The sequence below is a fragment of the Pagrus pagrus genome (genome assembly GCF_965226575.1).
Source record: "Pagrus pagrus genome assembly, chromosome: 19".
NCBI classification, from domain to species: domain Eukaryota; kingdom Metazoa; phylum Chordata; class Actinopteri; order Spariformes; family Sparidae; genus Pagrus; species Pagrus pagrus.
The window spans coordinates 7,917,962-7,940,671 of NC_140203.1; the positions used below are offsets into that span (position 1 = coordinate 7,917,962).

The 22,710-nt window shown below is 41.3% G+C and overlaps 1 protein-coding gene across 1 annotated transcript in view; it reads left to right on the top strand.

Moving 5' to 3' along the window:
- Positions 1 to 22,710, top strand: part of hcn1 (hyperpolarization activated cyclic nucleotide-gated potassium channel 1) — an 83,899-nt gene that overhangs the window by 25,501 nt on the left and 35,688 nt on the right. Inside the window, exon 3 of the mRNA XM_084383888.1 lies at positions 10,770 to 10,931. Coding sequence (XP_084240014.1) covers positions 10,770 to 10,931 — 162 coding nt within the window. The remainder of the gene's footprint in view (positions 1 to 10,769; positions 10,932 to 22,710) is intronic.

Genomic DNA, 22,710 nt, shown 5'->3' on the forward strand with positions numbered 1-22,710 from the left:
CACCTTTATATCTGTGAATTAAAGGGTAACTCCACCAGTTTTACATATCCAGGTGTGTTTAAGGAGTACTACCGCAAATGAAAACATAATTATAAAGCCTTCTGTGGCTCCAGAAGAAGCTGCATGTAGTCTGATAAATTGCCCTCAGTGATGTCACTGAGTGGCTAGTTGCATTGTGGGTAATGTAGGCACCAGGTTTTGAAAAGCAGTCCACTGGTCTAGCATTGGATTTTTAAAAAAAAAAACCTTAAGTATAGAGCCAGAGCTCTAGTTAATCAGCTTAGCATGAAGTCTAGAGGCAGGGGAAAACAGCAGGCCTGTTTAATACTGAAATAAACAGAAATGTGAACACAACTGGGAGTTATGTGCTGGACCTGTTGTGCTTTAGAGGGGCCCTTATGTGTAATTTTGAATTTAGGACGTTTTTATGCTGAGCTAAGGAATGCTAATCATGTCCAAACAGACACAGACAGAAGAGTGGTATCAATCTTCTCATTTAACGTATTGGCAAAAAGCAAATAAGTGTATTCACAAACTATTCCTTTAAAGTAAACGCTGCATAGACTCAAGTTATCAGCTTTATTAAAGCAACTGTGATCAATGTTTAATGACAATGTGTTGGCTCAACAGAGCTTTATAGTGACTTTCATAGCATAGTTTCCAGATGCAGCAGGTGGCTGTTTTTTAGCAAAAAGCACGAACAAACTACTGTAGACTACCTGGACAGCACAGTTAGCAACTAGCTTGGGAACATAGTGCAGCATTTTACAGCTACAGATCCAAATATGTCCCTCATGAGTACACTTAAATCACAACTTGTCTCCTCTGTATCCCAAGTGGCAAAAAAGTGATTTTATAAACTAAAAGGTAACTGGTAGTATTAACTCACAGTACAGATGAAATATATCCAGTAAGATGTTTATTCTGTGCAGCATCTAGAGACAAGAGGCTTCACGTTATAAAATCATGTCAAAATATATCTGCAGACTGAAATCAAACAGAATTAATCATTTTCTGTTTTGTGCTTCGGATCGATGCCTCTGTAAACTCCCTGTTGTCTCTCAGCTCTTTGTCTCTTTTTATTTTTTTCACCATCCATCTATCCCTCCGTCATGGACTGACTGGGGACATTGATTTAATTCCTGGAATGATGTTGTCAAACTGTCGTCCTGAAACAGACTTGCATAACCAGACAATTGGAGGGAAAATGGGTCATGTGGGAAAACAGTTGTTTTTGAGAGTACTGGCATGGTTTTTGAACAATATGTCCACACACACATGCCGTTGTCATTTTATTTTCTCAGAAATGGTCTCATCAATGCACAGGTGCCGCCGTCTGAGCTGTAAGTGCTGCTTGTTTTGGGAGATGTCAGTCATGTGTGCATGTTTGCTTCGAGCCGGTGTTGTTATTTTGTTACTGCTGCTCAGGTTACAGGTACAAATCAATAGAACATTCATCCTCCTCCTCATCCATAAATACATTTACCTGTTCCCTTGATGCAATGAGCCTTTTTCCCACATACGAGTTTTAAGGTCCTTCACTGTGATAAAGAATCTAAAGTTTTACAGAATACAACATAACAGCACTCTTCTGCAATTTTTAGTTAGATTTTTTGTATAACAGCAGTGTTCAACCATATTTTAAGGTAATTTAGTTGCTTTTACATGTATAAATATTGCTATTTAAATAACAGAAGAATACAGTATTTTTAATTATATTTGACAGTCATTTTCTGTTTTTTATAGTTTTATATTTACAGCTTTTCTTTACAGTTGTGAAAACCAAAAAATAAACAAGGCCTCATGTAAAATTAAAGCTAAAACTGTATTTAGATAACAGAAACATACTGTTTTTAAGACATTTGACAGTTACTTTCTGTTATTTAACAGTATTTTGGTTACTATAGCTGCCAGAATATACAGTTATTTTTACAGCTTTTCATTATCAGTGTTAAAAACCAAAATATAAACAAGGTCTTGTGTAAAATTAAAGCTAAAACTGTATTTAAATAACAGAAAATTACTGTTTTCATTACATTTGACAGTTACTTTCTGTTATTTAACAGTATTTTTGGTACTACAGCTGCCAGAGTATACTGCTTTTCTGACAGCTTTCCTTTTACAGTGCCGGAAGAAATTAGTAGAAGACTGTGCATAAATTAACTGCATACATTAAATGCATACGTTAATCCTCGCAGACTCTCAGAATAATGTCCACACAATCAAAAGGAAGGCTTAGCAGTCTCTGTTGGTTAGGATGTATATATAACTACTGATAGAAAAGGTACAAGATTCTCATGTAAAATTTCGAGCTAATGTTTACCATCCTGAAGTCATTACCAACACAGGATCCTCGCACAATCCGCCCAAGAAGTCCATGCAGAAAACATCATAAATGTGACCCCCCGTGGCTGTGCGAGCTCCTGCCCCGGAGGACGCTGCCTCTGCCAGTGCAGCTCTGAATGGTTGAGCACAGATTAAGGCGGAACAGTGGTGTTGAGGTTATCACGCTCACACGACCAAAATAGACGCAGAGCGGGTGAGACAGCGGGCAAGGCAGCACTGCTCGCAGTACAGTGTGATGTGCTTAGTGGGAGAACAGGGAGAATACTGCTGACGGACACAGGAATGATGGAAAACAGAGCGGATGAACTCCCGGGGGAAAGAGCTTCTTGGGCGGAAAAGGGGCTTTATTTGAACTGGTGACTGACAGAATGAATGCACTGATTGGTTTGGGGGTTGGTAATCCAGTTAAGAACAGTATCACCACACCTAGCGTCACCTTTGATCTGACACTTAAACACATTCCCATGATCCTTGATGTTATTGGTGAACGAGAATGTGCATCTGCTGAGGCTACATTCACACATTTGTAGGTCAAAGAAGGAGAGCAATTTTCGGGGGAACCAGACTCTCCTGTATTTATTTTGTTTTTCCTACCTAGCTATTCTAATAGTCAGCATCAAGTGCCATACAAAATCTGATTCAGGAGAACCTTAAGTTTCTGTCCAGCTCATTTAAAGCCCGAATTTTGTGTTTGCTTTGTCTGAGAATGGAGGAATTTATCAGAATTTTTTAAAACAAAGGTCAAAACTTTGTGTTTTTTAATGTGAACTCAGACAGAAGAAGACAGTGTGTCTACATCTGACCATTCCTAAGCAAGTTACAACAATTTATCATAATATTATCCCAGGCATTTTCAGTGCAGGAAATATGTCGCAGGATTAATATCAAGGTAACCGCCCCAAAGTAAAAGAGAAAACTAGTGACTTTAGCACACAAAAAATGTGTGAAAATCCAATGCCAATTGCGAGCAAGACTTAAATTTGTGATTCCCAATTAGTTTTAGTGTTTATTCCCTACAGTTTGATCCTTTGTGGCTCACTAGCGGCGGAAAGTGCAGTGATGCGAGTATTTTATTGTCTGGTTTTGCGAGAAATATTCTGAATTACACTGGTTTTGTTCCAAAAAGCTAAATTGTAACCATGACATATTAAAAAAGATGAATGAGAGGCACATCAGATGGCAGGGATTCTTTGACACTTTGAAATGAACCCCAACTTGAACATGTCCGTACTTCTGTCTCATGACATATCAGCTGGAAGTATTATACTATTAACTCCTATTTTATTTGCATATTTTACTGGTAGTGTTTATGTACTTTTACGTACTTCTTTAAAGTACTTGTACCTCTAATGCGTTACTATGCGTGTGAGGCGACAGTGCATGCAGTGTAGAAATAACGACCTCCTCTTTCGGGTGTTTCCTTTAACATTAATAGATCACTACTTGTTTTCTGCCTGTGTAAAGATCTCATTGATCACCACCTGCCTTTTAATTAAGTCTCCGCCTGGAAATTACTGTTGGGGCCTCATTACCTAAATGTACTGCTCCGAGCTGAAGATCCAAGGCAAGGCGAGGTAGTTTATTAGATTCGAGGTGCTGTACAGAGAAGAAAACAGCACAAAACAACGTTAACACGGAAAATCAATTAAAAGCTTAAGAGCAGAATCAAAGAGATACATCTGTATGGAAATGAAATAAGAAAAATAAAATGTTTTAAAAGCACTTGAGAACAATAAGGTTTTTCCGTCTGGATTTGAAAAGTTGCAACGTCAGACCATCAGGCAGTTCAGCTCTGAGCTGCGTGATGACTAAAAGCTGCTTCTCCCTGTTTAGATCTTTCCCTGGGCACCAGTAGCAGTCCACTCCACAGTGATCTCAGGGGTCACTTATATATTTCGGGCTCGAAATCCATCTAGACATTTATAAATAAGTAATATTAAGTAAACTTTAAAATCAATTATGTGGCTCAAGTGTAGAGATTGAAGAACATGGGTGATGCGTGCTGAACCTTTGGTTTTTGTCTTGCGGCTGAATTAAGTATAAGCTGCAGGAGCCTGATGGTCTTTTAGGGACACTCTGTCGAAGTCCATTGCGGTAATCAATTTTCTGTTAGGTTTAGCACAAAGGACCCAAATACAAGACACTGAGGCAGGAAGGTTGAAAAAAAAAAAAAGAAGCTGAAATCCACAGAACAAAAGGCAGCCAACGAAAAGGGCAAACATCAAATCAGGTAGATAAGAATCCAAGAATAAAACTGAAGAGATATACTTAGCTCAGAACAAATCAGAAGAGCACAGGGAACCAAAACAGACACACAAGGAGGACACGCTAGACTGAGGGAGCAGACATAGACGACCTCACAACTGAAAGGGGAAAACACAGGTGAACACAAAAAACAGGCAGGAAAAAAGACAAAGACAGGAAGTGTAAAGCAAAACATGACAAGCAAGGATGACACCTACAAAATAAAACAGGAAATGAGATAAAAGCATGAATCAATTTCACCTTGTTTTATCATAAGCTCCCTTCATTTGTTTTTAAAGTGATAAAATGCTGCTTTTCTTATTTAGATTCAAGTCAGTTAAAACACAAAGTTCTTAATCTGCACTGTTGTTTCTACTGTTGTAACTTTGAGGTGAGCAGCAACCCTCAGCCTCTCGTCTTTGCTGCTAAATTTTAATTCACTATGTTTTTCTTTGTTTAAAGGAGAAGTTCGCCCACAAATAAAATTGTCTACCCACCCTCATACCGATGAAAAGTCAAATGAAGTTTTTGCGCAGCTCCACAACAGCATTGCAGCTTGGGGAAACCCTGAAATGTTTCGATACTGCTTGTCCAGCATAATCAAAGTCTAGAGATCCCTATCCGATTTGAAAAGACGTTATTTACACCCTCAAAAAGGGTGTAAAAAATTGTTTAAATGAAGTCTTTTCAAATTGATTTGGTATTGCGGGGTTTCTGGAGACTTGGATTACGCTAGACAAGTTGTCTGGAGTCATTTAGATTTTTTGTCAGTAGTAGATTTTACATTTTAAAAACGAGTCCCTGTCTACTTCAGTTGTTTAGGAGAATGCTGCAATGCTGTTTTGCTGTGAAGCTCCAGAAACCTTTAATTGCAAAAAAAAAAAAATTCTCAGACATCCCCTTATTTATTTGCACATGCTTTTTCATAATGACTCTGTAGGACTGTAGTAATTAGATGAGGGAGAACATGCAGAGAAACACACAGCTTTAACATGGCTTGGAGAGAACAGAGTTACATGTATAAAATGTACTGTGCAGGACGTTTTCCTGTTTAGTCTGGTCTATTCTAGACTGCATTGTAGACAGATTTACAGACTGATTAGCTTCTCTGAATATTCACTGTGCTGCCTGAAGCGCTGAAATAATGCCAACTCTATTTATGTTTATTTATTGCTGAACCATACATATATCAACATGATTACGCATAGGGCATTACAGACATGTGAATTGTAATTACTTCCAGCAAGCTGCTTTTCTTTGGGGGGAGAGAGCGCCACAGCAAGTCTATTTCCAGTGTATATAAAATGTTCTATGTTCAGATGCATCTGATGTCAGACACACACATTGTCTTCAGGAAGATCTTGTTGCTCTTTTTTTTTTTTTTTATTAGTCATCAACCTTTTTTGTGTAGAAGAAGAGAGCCGGAAGAAGAAAACACGAGTTTGTTTAAATCCCAGTGAATTCCCGTTACATGATAATATGATTTTTCAAATCCAAGTTCAACTGTAATTTTGTGATTAAGCAAAACCAAGAGAGAGATCCAAGAGGAGATTTACAAGACGAAGCTAAGCGGGAGAATTCCAGATTTTCCTGGAAGCATTTTTGTCATCCTTCAACGTAATAGCCAGTGGTGGATTTAATCCCCTCAAATTAGTCCCTCGCTAATCCTCACTAACCTCAAACAGAGGTCACTCATGTCCAATTTGAAGATGCATAAAGAACACTTTGTAATTGCGTGTTGGAGGCCCACAGCTTGACGATGAGCAACTCTCCTGCATGCTCTTTTCTCTGCACATCAGGCTCAAAAAGTCAGCGTGCAGCACATACATCAACCCGACAGCTTTCAAACAGCAACACGTGGACATTTACAATCAACACCTTCCAAGTCGAAGTGTATCTGTGCATGTAAACACACGATACCTCCCAGGTTGACGTGCAAGTCCTCGTCTATTCGTCTACCTTACTGTACTGTACTGTGCCAAATGTGAGTGAGCGTGGGGCTGGCTGGAGCGTGTGACCATGTGCCGCTATCACATCACATCTTGGCTCTTTGTCTCTAATGTATAAGAGGATTATGCTGACCTTTGCCCCTGTCCCCAGTCAAATTTAAGCTTGCACTTAATTCTAAGCCTATATTTTACCGATGCCAGCCGAAAGCATTGGTGCTTCGCTTGGCTCTCGGTCAGTGCTACCTATTTCCTGGAGTTATGCAGAAGGTGAAAGTGTTTAGCTGTGGAGAGACAGTGTGAAAGTGACTTCAGATCGTTCTGGTGGCCGCACAGCTCGGTCTACGGTTGGGCGTTGTCTGCTGAATTGGCATTAGACGATGTCTAGAGTGAAACATCGTGATGGACGATGACATCGTTGCTTTACGAACTTGAGGCAGCGTGTCCCCTCAGTGTTGTCGTGAGGCAGCAGATGCGTATTAGCTCACCTTTGTAGCCACCGCTGTTTCCCACCCTTGCTCTGACATGAATCTCCAGCTGTCAGAGGAAGCTATCTCCTGTTACCACCAACATACATCCCTGTGCCAGCTTCAAATCAATTTGTGATCAACTTCCTGTTCTCTGCTTTAAACCACCGACAACTGAAGATCTTTGGATTTTGGACGGCTGTGCAGACAAAATTTGAAGATGTCACCTTGTAATAATTATTAGTTGCAGAAGCTTTTGAGTGGTTTTGTAACGGGATCACGATGCTTCTCGGTGCGGTGAGATGTCACGTTTGCTCCGTTTAAGATCACTGAACTCCGAAGTCGATCGTGTTTTCTTTTACCTGAAAGATTAAGCGAAAAGCCTCAAACACAGCGAGTGTTGTGATGCTTTTATTTTTAGATCTGGCTTGATTTCCCCTTACTTTACAAGTTGAGCGAGACAGTGGCCGGCCCATATTTTAATCCTCTCTAATAGCATAGTGCTGCACAGACACAGTGCTCTCTCCTTCTTGATGGCCTCATTACAACTCAGATGCTTTAGATGCATCTTTAGCATCGAGGACCTGCTCTCCACAACTGGACCTCGGACCCTCTGAGTAGCTTATAAACCCCTCCTCTTAAATTTCTTGTTTCTTCGGCCGTTCACTGTGACATTAGCTATTTTATCAGTGCAAGAAAGAGGTAGGATGCATGTAGGGAAATTTAGATATGGAGTTAAAATTCATCCCCACATTACAGTGAAGGTTATTCTGTATAATCCTGCGACCTGACCGGTGATCTACACCTGGAGCTTCTATTATTAAGAGCTCTATTAATAGACCACTACCTCACGGCTACCTGCTGCCGCTAGCAGACTTCTCAAACCGGTGCCCCTGAAATCCAAACCCAAACAACTCCCACGTTGTGCTAATGAGTCTCTACGTCATTCCTCTCTGGCCCTTGGTGACTCAGCCTGACCCAAAGGTCGCAGAGGCTTCCCAGCAAAGTGAAACGCTCCCTGGGAATTTGTAAAACCTCTCTCTAACCTTCACACGAAAATCCTGCGCTCCAGACTGTCTTCTGATGTGTTTTTTTTTTTCCCATCGTGCATTAGTTGAAAGAGGAGAGTGCAGACAAGCAGTTGACTCTTTGCTATTTCTGCCTGGTGTGAAGCATTTGCAATTCAAAGTGAGGGCCAAAAGGGCGACTTCCTGTTTTTCCAGTCTGGGTGCAATAACAATACCGTGCAACTTTATTAGTTACCTTTATCTCGCTGGCTTTGTTTTTGTCTCCCCCGTCCTCTCTCTCTCTGTCTGTCCTGTGTCGGCTGTTCTCTCCGATTATGTCATCAAACTAGACACGGAGAGAGAGAGAGGGAGAGAAAGTTCTGCTAAATTAAGAATAAAGATGTAGGCAGCCGAAGAGATACTGGGTGCATTGAGACAGCCATCCTGTAAGCTAGTGGCTAATTTTAGCGTGTCAGGGCAGTGCACTGTATCTCCCTGTGGATGATTTGAACCATAGAGGGATCTGAGCATCAGCTCAGCCTCTTGTTCTCTCATCTGTTCGGTGCGTGGACACTGTCCTTTGTGCAGAAAGGTTACAGGACAGTCACAATGGGCCGGGGAGGAGAGATGTGGATTCAAAGAGCTTTTAAAACACCTGGGGTTTAGAGGGGGTGGGGGGAGGTTAACGGCAGATTTCGCATGCACGGCAAAACTGGTTCAGACTTATGCCAGAATACATGTCAGGACAACATGAGGTCCATGATCTGGCTCTCTGTCCTTTTCTGGAGTGATTGCACTCTCTGAGAAGAGGAAGTAAGTAGCCTTTGTAATTTGGTTAAAAGTGGTCAGTGTTTTTCCAAATTTTGAAGAATACATGCCAGGAAAAGCAAAAATAGCACAGAAGAGAAAAATAAAAGACGGATAACAAGATAAAGACTGGGCCTGGAGTTACATGTACAGAAAATGTATGTATAAAGTAAGAGATGCAGTTAGAAAATAGAAATGTTCATTTAATCTCTTATTCAATTAAACATTTCAGTAGATTTTATGTAAATGTACTGTGCACATTGTGTGACTTCAGCCCTCTATACCTTTACTCTTGTAGTCCCAGAGCTGGCTGAAGTGGGGTCTGTTGGCCCACCATAAGTAGAGCCCAATTTTAGTGGCTGATACCGATATTAGCAAGAAAGGTATTTCAGGATCGCAGAATATATAAATAAACGCACAGTTATTTCAATGATCCATCAAATATTTTTTTATCAAATACTTGAAAATATCTTGGTCGGGCTCGAACCCTAAGGTTTGGTTTGGCCTGCCAGATGTTTACAAGGAAAACACGTATAATTTTAATCACTGTTTATGCTGTTTTAGTTTTTGTGAGGTAAAAAACTAAACATTTCTGGCATTTTTTTCACCTGTTCTTGAGTCATAAACACAAAAAACCTTTTTGTTCTCAGTTGCCTTTACAATAAAAATAAAGAAGGTGTTTGCTTTTGGCCCGTGGACTGCTGCTGTTTCAGTTTAAGGATAACTCTGCCTGGACCAGGAGTTTGGCGCACCGGGGTAGCCTCAGTGTTGTCTACTATTGGACTATCACCTGTTGGGGCTAGCTGGTTAGCATGCTAACTTCAATAGAAATCCCTGCCTCACCACACGTAGACGTCGTTGAGTTAACTGTTATTTCTTATATATATTATTTATGTTTTAAACAAAAATTCTTACATATTGTACCTTGAAGCTTTGATGAAGAGAAACTTACCTGAAACAAAAAATGACCTCTTTTTAACCTCATGAGGCCCAATTAAATTTTCAGTACACTTATAATAGGTAGAATGGGCAGTTTACAGTGAATGGGAACCCATCAGCTTAAAAATAGGCAATAATTACCTGAAATCTCTTCACCAAATTGGCAAATGGGGGCAGGTTTATTATGCAAAGCCCACCAATCAGCAATCACCAATCTCTTTTTTTCCATATTTAACTTTTTTAGTAGGAGAAATCGAGCTTCGGCGTGTGAGGGCGGTGATGGAATAACTAACCTGGAAAGAAGTAATGGGTTTCTCATGCTAATGAGAAACTCTGAATTAGTGGCACAGCCAACCGGGCGTGAGTCAATTCTCCTCGCCCAGATACCAAGTAAATGAAACCGCTTCACATCGCAGACATGCTTACTCACCCCGCTGATGACTTTCTATTCTGAAACTTCCTGCTCTGATTAAATAGCCACACCGGCGGTAACGCTTGCCCCAGCTCGTGGCGCTCGGCTGATTGTTTCCGGAGGTCTGCGCTCCCGTCAGCATCCAGTGTTTTATTCACCTCGCTCGCTCTGCATTACCCACTCTGTGCTGTATGTGTATTTTCTCCACCGGTCAGTTTGTTTTGGAAAGCAGCCATGTTGAATTATGCAGCTCAACATCTGTGAGATGCACACACACAGACACACACACACACACACACAGACACTGGCGGCGTCAAAAATTCTCTGGTGGCCAAACGGGCACGCCATGCCCTCCACATCAAAGGTGACTTTGTACTTTTGTGAACGTTTTAAGTGTCTTTTTAATCTTTTCTGAAAGGAATCTTTTTGTACCTCTGAAATACCAACGCATGTGATGTTTCAGAGACACTAACAGATCTAAATCTGAACCCCTGTGTGTCTGCGTTGACTGCTTGTGTTGCATCACCTCAGAGTCTGACTAGCACCAGATACTGAAAAGGTCTAACTGATGTCTCTCTCCATCTCTCTTTCTCTCCGGCAGATTTTCCATATGACCTATGACCTGGCCAGTGCAGTGGTAAGAATATTTAATTTGATAGGGATGATGCTGCTTCTGTGTCACTGGGATGGCTGTCTCCAGTATCTGGTGCCTCTCCTCCAAGACTTCCCCCCTGACTGCTGGGTGTCCCTAAACGGTATGGTTGTAAGTATTACACGCTCTTCTCTTTTGTTTGTTATTTTTGGCATTTGGTGTAGATATAAACAATATTTCCATTCCTGCGCTCAGTTTTCAGTGTTCAGAGGCAGATTTACCCTTAAAAAACTCTTAGTAATCTTTATTTCATTCAAAATCAGGCTTCTCATTTTGTCAATTTTGCCAGCTGGAATAATATCTGTTAGCTAGATATAAGAAGACCTCAGTCAAAATCCTATTGACATATAAGCTAATAGGCTGATTATAAATACAGCCTTGGAACAGAGCCTTAATTATTGTGTATTTCATGTGGCGTGCCTCATACAGTATGTCTAGATTATGACGGCAGTTTTTGAAAAATGGTCGAGTTGTTTATTTAATATTTATGTTTTTAGCGGCCTTTAACAAACACCAATTCCCATCAGCCCTTGACATCAGCGGTGAGTCCATTAATAAGTCCGGGGTCTGTTTGGTGAGTTTAATTGATACGGAGCGAAGTTACAATGATGAAGTAAAATACTACATAGTGGTCTTTTCAACATAACGTGTAGTCCTAGTAAATAATGATACTTGCGTCCCTCGGCCCTGGGTAAAATACGGAGGGTAGTAAGCTAGCTGGGCAAAAATCGAAGCTAGCGAACCGTAGCACAAGGTTAAATCCATTCCTTACACTTTTACTGTTGTGTTTTTGCTCTTTGAAAGGTACACTCTTCCCTTGAAATTCTGCAAATGCAGGATATCACTCCATAGCTGAAGAAATCCAAAGCTAGACGAACCTGCTAACCCGAGTTGTTAAGCTATGTCGTGGACATTCAGGGGAAAGGGTTTAGCTAACAGATACGCAGCCACAATTGTAGATAATTTCATTGCAATGGAAGGGTTACCAGACGAGAAATGTAATTATTTTTGTTAAAAAGTTCAATCTGACTTTAAGTTATTGTGAAGTATTTGAAGAGAATGATGAAAATCATTGTAACAAACTTGACGCGAGATCCGTTCTAGACAGACATTTGATGAGATACTGAAGGACAGTTGTTTGCTGGGTCAGGTTTCCTGGTCTGCGCACATTAAGACAGGTAATTACATCAGGAAAGATAACAGAAATCAACATAAATGAAATAGCTTACACCTCTGCATGTATTCTTGCATCATGTGACAGGAAAGAAACCTGTTTTTTAAACGTTCTTAGTGTCTCATCGCTGCTGTTTCTTCAGTGCTGCCCTTGTTAATTCACGTTATAGCACCATTTTTGCTGCTGACATAAAAGCTCAGTCCACTTCACCCTTCTGTTCTCTGGCGGTAACTGTTTGTGAGGTCGGTCTAACCAGCCTCTGTTACCGCTTTCTCCACCACTGTCCAGTGTGAGCACCGCTTCAGATGACAGCACTGTGATGGACAGTGCAGGAAACACGCTCTGCAGTGGTTTTTATTTCTTGCACAGTGTGAAAATGAAATGTTCTGACATCGGTGATGAGTCTTACAGGTACAAACGGCGTGCAGGAAACCGAGTTCAGTCAGGGGACGCCGCTCTGCACAGTGATGTGGACTATAGTGTAATTGGACCGAGACATAAATAATATAGCATTTCTCATAATTACAGGTGTGTAGATGAAACATTCGCAGATATAATGACTACTTCTGAAAACGTATGTGCAGATAAAAAGCAGGAGCAACTAACTCATGAATAAATGATATGAAGAAGCTTCACGCTGAGTGACTTGACGTGTCGAGGTGTAGATACAGGCTTTGTTTTTGACTCTCTTGGTGTTTTGTTTTGATATAGCATCGGCTTAATTTGGAGCAGGAGGCGATCTATAATTAAGAATTGCAGGCAAGTTTCATCATTTCATCAGGGACATTGTTGCAGGTAGATTATTGCTGTGCCAACCTACAAAGAAACAGGTTTTAAAGAGGCAGTGAGACATGTATATCACTGGTATCCTAACAGTAATGTGCTGCATTTTATGAGATTTTGTGTACACTGTTTAAAGGAAGATAAAAAACTTCTCGTCTTTAGCCTTCTTGTTCGATAGTATGGACCCAAATCATGCTTTTCTGGCGTCTTCGGTAAGTTTGAGGTCTGTCCGTGCATTAAGTGTGTTTTTCTGTCTTTCTCTGGGTCGGGGTCAATATGGCCGCCGCTCTCCGAGCTGTGTGGTCGTGTAGAAGAGTGTACAGTTCTCCTGGGTAATGCTGATTGTAAATGCTCGCCAGAGGAGCTCTTCTGCCTTCTCATCTCTGACAAACATTTCTCTACTCCACATGCACAGTGACGGCTCGGAGGCATGAGACCGGAGGTGCAAATGTCGGCTTTCGTCAACATCACGACTCTGCACCCAGCTCTTATTTGTACTTTGAGGCGATGATATGCCCAAGTGAGCCCAGTACCAACTAACATGTGTTATACACCCAAACAGACATTATCCATCTCTGTTTGCACCCAAATTAATTTGCAGCGATCTTATTTCCCACATAACTGTCACAGTTTATCCTTGCTAATAGTCCAGCTGCTGCATTTACTGCCTCTGTCCTCTGATCAACACTGCCCTTGTTTCATATTTACTTGTGACTCAAGCTTAAAGGGGAATTCTGGTATTGATCTATATTTACATGATTCATACTAACCAAAAGTTTTGAAATCGATTAAGTAAGATTAAGATGGCTGCAATGCAATCCTTTGGGGCAACTGCGTCTGTCAAAATGACATCCACTTAAAGTGCTGTTTTTAACAGGCTGAGGTTGTCGTTCTACGGGTCTCACAACATTACAGACACACTATCATTATCATTATTACTATTATTTTATTATTATTAGAATTAGCCCGTAAGTGTAAGATTTTTTTGTTTGCAACAAGAAACACAAGTCTCGCTCAAGTCTCAAATTGTCTCATCAAGATGTCAAAATCACTTGAATAGTCAACAATGACTTTGGAAATAAACTCATGTCAGCAGTTCTGCCGGGTAAACTCCAAACTCCTCTCTCCAACTCCAACTCACGTTTCCACCATTATCATCCTGCGGCAACACCTCGCGAGATTGAGACTGACAAAAAGGCCCGTCTCCGTAGGAATTGTTTCTGAGATGTTGTCAGATGTTTAAAATATCAACCTCGGTCTGTCAGTGGCAAAAACAAGCCCTTTTAGTGAAGGTAACTTTGACGGTCTAACCCTTGCCCCAAAGGATTACACTGCATTTTGGTAAGTATGAATCATCTACAGACTAAAACATGTAAATATTGAGCCCAGGTTAAAAAAAACCCACAGAATTCCTATTTACCTCGCCCCTGTGGCTCAGAATAATCAGATAGTTTCCTTTCCTGTATGCAAGAAATGAAATGGTAATGTTATCAAAGGCCAATTTGCTGCCTCCCTGCGTGCAGGATCATTTACACTGTGGAAGTCTGAAGCCATAACTGAGCCTCTGAAACAGAGAGCTAATATAGTGTATGATACCTGTGATGAAACCTTATAGGTGAGTTAAAATGACTCATTAATCTAAACTCTCTCTCTCGGTAAGATGAAACTGAAATCATTTGTATTCAGTATGTAGAACCAACATGACGAAGATGTCTCCCAGCTCTTCACAGATATAAGGTTTCCAGTGACATGTTCCGACTGTGGCTGCTTGTCTGCACACTGACACTCCTAAATATAGATCCTCACACATTTCGCCTGTACAGGAGCCTAAAAGGCACAATGACGCTTTCTGATCTCAGCAGTTTCACTTCCTTTTTGGAACTGCTGGATTAGGATTACCATATATTTCGTGAATCTAGTCCATTTTTTTCTCGTGTGTTCAGATATGAATATAAAGACTTTGACAGCATTGAGACCGTGGATTAGTCCATTAATTAATTAGTTGATAGGGAGAAATTTAATCTACAACAATGTGATAATCAGTTTGTCACTACGTGTATCAATCAATCGTGTATTAAGAGAAAAAAGCCCAAAGTTGCTGCCTCTCAAATGAAAGGTTTAGCTGCTCTTCTTTCTTTCCTTCACTTTAAATAAAATATCTCTGGGTTTTAGAGCGTTTTAGGGACAAAACAAGCCTTTTTATAACGTAACTTTTTTAAAAATTATCTATACACTTAAGAGGATCACCACACTCAGAAAACAGTTCCAGGGCTGACGAGTATGGAGAGAAATTAGTCTCAATAATGGTGAGAAATATGTGAAGTCCGCAAGTCTTTGTATGATGAATAGTAGGAAATAGATGACGTTAACAAAGGTATTTCCCAATCCACAAACAAATACCAACCAATTTGACAACATTTTCATGAATATATGCAACTCAACTCGAATAAATGTCAGATTTTTACATAGGTCTTCATTTATTCATTAATCTACTAAGAGTCATAAAACTCAAATTGATCCACAAGAGTCAGCTGATGTGTGCAAAATGCAAAGGAAACTCCATAAGAAGGCTAAATCAAAATATGAAATATAAAGAAAGCAAGGCTCGGCACACTGACACTTTATATTTGTTTATGTTACAATTTTAATCTTAGTTTTCAATTTTATGTTGTGACTTATATTGTGCTTATGGTCTGGCTAGGTTTAGACACAAAAACCACTTGGTTAGGGTTAGGAAAAGATTGTGTTTAGGCATAAAATACCTGTTTTCCTTCACCACAAACACGCTGGAGATGTCCCCACTTCTCGTCAGAAATATCCATTAATGTAATTGAAACACAGTCATGAACTGCAGTCACTGGCTTGCCAGCCTTCTCGCCTGTTACTCCACCACCATCCCTTGCACCTCCTGATATGACAGTCAAGTCATAAACATGTCATGTGAATGCGATTTGAAAATGGGCTGGAATACTTTACCAGGATGCCTATAATGACGTTAAAACATCTCATAATTGTACTTCTTATGTTGAAATACAAAGAAAGCTCCACAGATGCAATTCATCACATCAAAGAAATCAATACAGAAAGCAGTTAGTAACTCAAAAATAATACATTTTAACTTAAATCTGAGTTTTTTTTAATTCCCAGATTGCTTTCCGTATTGATTTCTGCGATGACTGAATACTTGCAAACGGCGATTCATCACAAAGATAAGTATAATCGTTGGCTGCAGCCCCTAACTAAGACATATTGGAGGCAAAAATCTTTGTATATGTGATTAGTGCCGTCGGATGCGAGCTCACGAACAGCTAACTTCGTGCTACTGACTTTGATGTGGTAGAATGAGCAATTTGTGGAAGCTCTTCCCTGTGGATCCTCGCAGGAGCGGAGGCCTGCGTGCTGACTGCGGACCGGCAAATCCAAAGTGAAAAGCCCGGCCCACGTGTGGGAACCCTCTTCTCACACCGTCACAGTGCATTAGCGTTCATAAGCTAAAAAATCTTGATAAGATATCTCCCCTTCTGTTTGCTGCAGGTATAAATACATGATGTGGTTCTCCGGTCTGTCAGGAGATGGACTGTCAGGTGAATGTCCTGCTGTCTTTCAGCTCAGGAATGACTGCTTCGAATTCACATTGCGTCATTTATTTTTTTTCCTGTCGTTGCCTGGGAACTTTTTGTCTCCAGCTGTGAGAAGAAGAGTGGGGCCAACGAGGACTGCAGATACTGCTGAGTGGTGTAGTACGGGGTGTAGGGCTGTTATCTTCCTGACTAATGGCCTGAGAGTAGCTTCTTACTCTTTGGAGGCTGCATTTACTTAATCACCAGGCGAGATAGTGCTGCTGTCGCTGCGTTGGCTCTGGTGAGAGGGTGATGGGGTGTCGCTTTTGTCTGTAAAGCGTGAAGATATGTGTTCAGGAGCACGGAGCGACATATTCGTTTTGTGAGCGGGCTCGTATTAACCGACCGACAGCTGAGCGGATTCACGTCTCGGAGAGATTTAGGAGGCAGACAGATAGACAGATACAGGAGGCAGACACAAACAAAGAAGAAGAAAGGCCTGGCTAACCATGCATAACCATGCTTCAGCATCGGGCGCCCTTCCTGGCCTCTTTTATCCCTGGCCCACCCACTACTTTCCCATCTCTTTCTTTCCCTGAATGAGTCACTTCCAACAGCTGAGCTCGGTCCAGTCAGAGTTTATGAATTAATCAAACTTTCTCTTCTCCCTCCTCTCTCCCGGCGCACTGGTTTCATCCGAGTAAAACGCAAGGCTGCTTTTTGCCTTGATGTGAAGAGCTTGTTTTTGCGGCTCTCGTGGTTAATTATTTGGTGCGGAGTTGGGTTTGGATGGTTGAAGTTATCGGGTGTGTTCTTTACCCCTCCTGGAGAGTCCTTCCTGATATTACAAGAGTTGAATCGCACTCATCTGCAGGAGTATTTCCATCAGAATTGTCAAGAGTTCAAGCACGGCTAGTTAGGACGTTCGAAAGCGCTTGTTTTACATGGAGGCTATTCATGTGGAGTGTGCAGGCAGCTTCTCGGTTCATAACAGGTCGCTTCCTCGCTTAGTCTAACCTTTCTGATTGAGGGTGTGCTCATCAGTGGAAGTGGCTGCTGCATACGTGATTGCGCATGATTGGACACCAAAAGAAAAAGTCGCCTCACTCAAGACATTTATTACCCTTCAGAGAAAGTAGAAAGAAAGGGCCGATCTGCCTTTTTTTCTATTGCAAATTTTGTTCTTTATGTCTTCATCTTGTGTGTCTTGCCCTGCGTTGTGTTGCTTTTATTCCCGTTGCAGCAGAACCAAATGCCCCTCTGGGACAGATAAAGGTCTTGTATTTTAACTTTTTGAACAGATTTAAGTAGTACATTATGCGAGGCTATGTACCATTTTGACATATCTTCAAAACACGTTTATGACCTGACTTTCGTATCAGGAGATAGGAAGGATGATGGTGGAGTTAAAGGCGAGAAGCCTGGCAAGCCAGTGACCACAGCTCTAGACTGGGTTTCAACATTTGTAGCAGTGAAAACATTGGCTATTTTTAAAGCGACCTCGAGACATGTCCAGCTGTGTTTGTGGCGACAAGTGGTCTTACCAGGTGGTCTTTGTTCCCGAACCTAACCAGAGTATAAGCACAGTGTTGTCACAAGATACATTTGAAAATTGGACATAAAGATATATTTCAAACTTTTCTGTGTTTTGGCAAAACCTTAACAGCCAACATCTATTCTTGTGACTGAAATTTTTAATTGGCAACAATTTTCATAATCAATTCGATTTTTAGCGTTAAGATGCACGAGTCGAAGCTCCTCAAATGTCATAATGTCTTGCTTTTCTTTGTTTTATGTGATAGTAAGCTGAATTTCTTTGGGTTTGGACTGTTGCTTGAAAAAAAAAAAACAGATTCTTTATGAAATTACGATTGAAATATTTAATCATTTTGTGATATTTTATAAACCAATTGATGATAATTTAGTTGCAACCCCTCTAACAGCCCAACTTATAACTCTGAGGAAAACAGGAGAATATTGCAAAAGACAAACAAACCCCCCCTAAAAATGGATAAAACCTAACAAGGAGAAAACCATAGAGATGTTGGCCGAGTCCAAGAAGCACCCTTCATCGTAGAACTTAGCAGACAAACAGAACCACAGCCTTCACACTGACACACACCACCGTGAGCTGCTCCGCTTGCCAACTTACAGTTTGGTCCTCGTGCAGACCCCTCCACTTCCTCGCTCGTGTGTTCAAAGACTGTTGTGCCTTCTGTGCTCTCCCAGCGAGAACAGCTTGTAGTTTGATTATGTAATTGAAAAATGAATATTGTGCAGCACTTTTTTTTTTTTCCTCCATGCATGGGACAGCTTGCCGGGGTTTTAGAGAGTTACATGATTGAGTAATTAAAGCCGTCAGTTAATGCGGATGTTGTTTTGCTCATTCTTTTTAAACGTGGATAAAAAAAAAAAATCACGAGGGAAGCGTTTACATGGAATAAAACATGGAAATGAAGACACAGACTGCCTGTAAATTCAAAATATGATGACAAGAATGGCTACAAAATGTATTTAGAAAGGAGAAATATGTGTATTGTCTTTGCTTTTGCAATGGAACGAGGAAAGCTATTGAATCAGTGAGCATCTGTGGGAGTACAGACGAGAAATCACTGATTTCTGTTACTCGCCCTCTGAGCACTTGGGCTGCTGAGTCCCGTCCTGTCCTGTCCTGTCCTTTGCTGGCACGCATTACATCCTGTTAGTCTTATTCATCGGTATCAACAACAACCGACGCCTCTGGGTCACACTCGACACTGGGACGACGGTGAATCATCAATTCCCGGTCACATAACCAGTAACATCTTGTGTTGGAGGCACGAAGTTGTGACTAATGAATTGAAATGGAAGTTGTGAAAGCGCACTCAAACACTTGGCCCCTCGGTCTAATTATAGAAACTTTAGGGTTGTTGATTTCGAATGCTTTGACAATGGCGTGGGGTGCTATTAGTATTAATGCATGTGATAATGAGGTCGGTGAATTCACTTAACTGTTCTGCTAATAAACGAAGGCAGAGCCGCAGAAAGATGAATATGCAGGATCTGATGTCGCTTGTTTTTGCTGCATCCAGAGCTTAATTATATTTAGAGCTCTGGAGGAACTGAATACATCTGCTGTGTTAGCCACATTTATTAAAATCAAGGGGATTGCAGAGAATAGGAGAAAACAAAGTAGAAAGTGCATTTTCTGGAGAAAAATGTGTTAATAACGCCATGAGTCACTCTTCCCAGAGGAGAGAAAGGCTTTACAGCAGGAAAATAAGTGAAGTAATTCTGTCAATCTGCTGGTTCTTAACACTTTAACATACTGGAAGAAAATACATGTTTACGTCTCTTCAGATTGCTACTGTTAGTGGACAAAAAAACAGTGTGATTGGCTGATACGATCATGGTGCTCAGCAGACCTGCTGTGAGTCACTGTAAGAGCAGGATAACACAAACTCAAGTGAATCAAACCACCAATATTGCACACGTTATTGCTGTGTTTTTCTTTTTTTAACACTCCCTCCTCCTGAGTTTTGGGGGTTTTGTAAGAAACCCTTTACATAACCTGTTGCATCACCCAAAACATGTAACTTTAAGCATCGCTGCTCTGCTGACTGTTCGACAGTACAAAACGTTGCCGCAGCCCCATGACGGACAAATACAATCAGACTCATTAGCATAAAAAAAAATACCTGCTACAAATCCTCATAAAAAACGTACTGCGTGCTCACGGAAGCACTACAGTTTGTAATCCTCATTTTTGAAAGACTCTTGACATTGTTTAGATACTGAATGACTGGTCTTAAAAAAAGAACCTCAACTATGAGCAGCTGCAATATATTATCTGATTTTATATATATATATATATATAATTGTGAGCAACTTTTTGTGAATTCTGCCATAAATTTCCGGCATCCATCCTTCAAACTGCTGATAGAAATCTTTAAGCAGGCAGGTTCCTGCAGTGGATGATAACATCCTCAACAGCAGCGCCCAGAAATAGCTCCCACATCAGATGCTCAACATCAGGAGTGTGACATACGGTGCAACAAAATGTGATGTCAGCTCCACAGCCCTGCACAACCCACACTACAATAGGATTACATGACCTGTTGGATCTGTTTATATTCGCAACAAACATATACAAGGACTAATACCAAAAGGTGCGGTGAGTCAGCCCAGCTTATCTGTTTCATCTGGTGAAACTATCCATATATGAATATGTCGACACAGAGATCCTGCGGTGTCTCAGCCACACATGCTTAATGCACACATGTGAAAGGACACCTAAGGCCCGTGACCTCACATTTGTTCCTGTTACATGGTCGGATGAGTTTGTCCTGTGTGTGTTTGTAAATACATTACACAGTGAATGCACTGTGTGTGACATTTTCATTACTGTGTGTATTGTGGGGAAAAGATGGTGGTTACTTGTGTGGCACTTTGTTGGCTCAACCCTTTGGAGAGGACGCTGCCAAGACAAACTGGACTCTTTTTGTTAATAAATCTGGCAAGGGTAATTATAACACATTTTCTAATCAGTCTCTGGAAGAAACAACTAATCAGTATGGAGATTGGGAATTGGTGAGTCATCCCGGGCGGATGATTAGCTGCGAATTTACTCATTTACTAAACCCCAGCTGATGTGGAGTCGAGCGGAGTGGCTCGACACCAGCGCGTGGACATGACGGGACGAGGAAAAGACAGAGGCTAACTATAATTCATGGAGACTTCATATTTCTTTCACTAGCTATTCTGTTTTGGGTGAGATAGGTACTCTGTATGGAGCGCTTCCTCAGCATTTCTCGCTCACAGGAGGTGAAGCTATTGGAGGAGTCAGCAACTTGGCCGTGGCTGTGAGGCCCGCGCCGGAGAGCTGTCATATTTGCCTCCAGATAGGACATACTGGGCTCCACAGATGTAGCCTCGACGGGCCTGTTCGGCCGCTCACTAGAGATTTTGCATGTCTCCGGGCTAAAGGCACACATTTGACGTGTGCTGTATTAATGAGGAGTCTAAATCCTGCACTGAATACAAGACACGGCTTCTCCTGAGGCTGAGACCAACAAGAAGTGAGACGAAAGGAATCTGAAATGGAAGTAAAGAAGGTTGTGCATTTTTCAAACCTTCTGTAGTGATACTACCTGATAACATGGATGTATTATAAAATGGGTCTGAAAGGTGTCGGTCCAGATTAAAAAAAAACCTGCATTTGAAGCGTTATCGTGTTTTAAAGGACACCTATGCTTCTTTTTCTTTTTTCCTTTCCTTCAGTGTTTCATATTGGCTTTGTGCACGCAAAAGACAGTCAAGACAGACAGAAGCTCCTTTCTCCTACAGGAAACACTGCTCCTAAAATGCCTCGTCGGTAGTCCCGCCATTAGATCCATGAGTTTGTGACATCACATCATGTCACACATTTGCATAATTTATGCCTATCGGGTAGTTTAGCACCTAAGAATTGATTTAGCGCAGCTGCTCTGTTGTTATTAGCAGTGCTGGGTCAGGCGTGGGTGAGCTGACCAATCAGAGGAGACTGGGTATTTGGGAGGCGGAGCCTTAAAGAGACAGGAGCTAAAACAGAGCATTTCAGACGGAGGGGGAACTAAAGCACTTTAAGCACTATAGCATGCAAACCTATTCTTGTAGTAACCAAAAATAAAATGAATTAACCTAAAATGAGCATCATGTCTGTGGTTTTCTAACAAGTGGCTAAATGGGACGACAGCGAGATTACATTTAATGTTCCCGACAACTTCTGACCACAGAGACTCGTCTACTTTATCTCCATGTCTGTCTTAATTGGAGGACTTTAAATCAGAAACTATTCTAACTATACTCAGTTGTGTATAGTAAAGCACAGTAAGAAGCTCAGCCGTGGTGACGTTGAAGACATGAGGCCGCGATGCCGTTTGTTGCAGCAAAAGTAAAAAGCCGATTTCATTACACATTCAAACGCTTCAGAACCATAAAATTGGTGTTTTAATTGGGAAGATTGTTTTTCTTTGTTGTGGTGTGCAATGGTATGACATTGTGTGGCCACCCCGGGGCGTGCGAGCTGCAGCAGTTCAGCAACGCAGCCATCACGCACAGGTAGAGGTCGGCAGCAATACTAATGACAGACAAGAGAAGTTATATAAGCTGCTCCTGAGTGGCAGAACACACTTCTGCTCGGCAGCGTCTCTGCTCGTGTTCCGGTCTGCGGCGACTGATCAGGTTCCTTTCAAACAACTCAGCCTGAGTAATAACAAGGCGAGGATGAAACGGCCTCACATAAACGCAGCTGGACGCATTATTGGATGATAGCCGCCTCGTAAAACCCAACCCGGCTATCTCATTGTGTAGTTAAAGGCAGACGAGACGACGTCAGTTTGCGGGGAGAACGCAC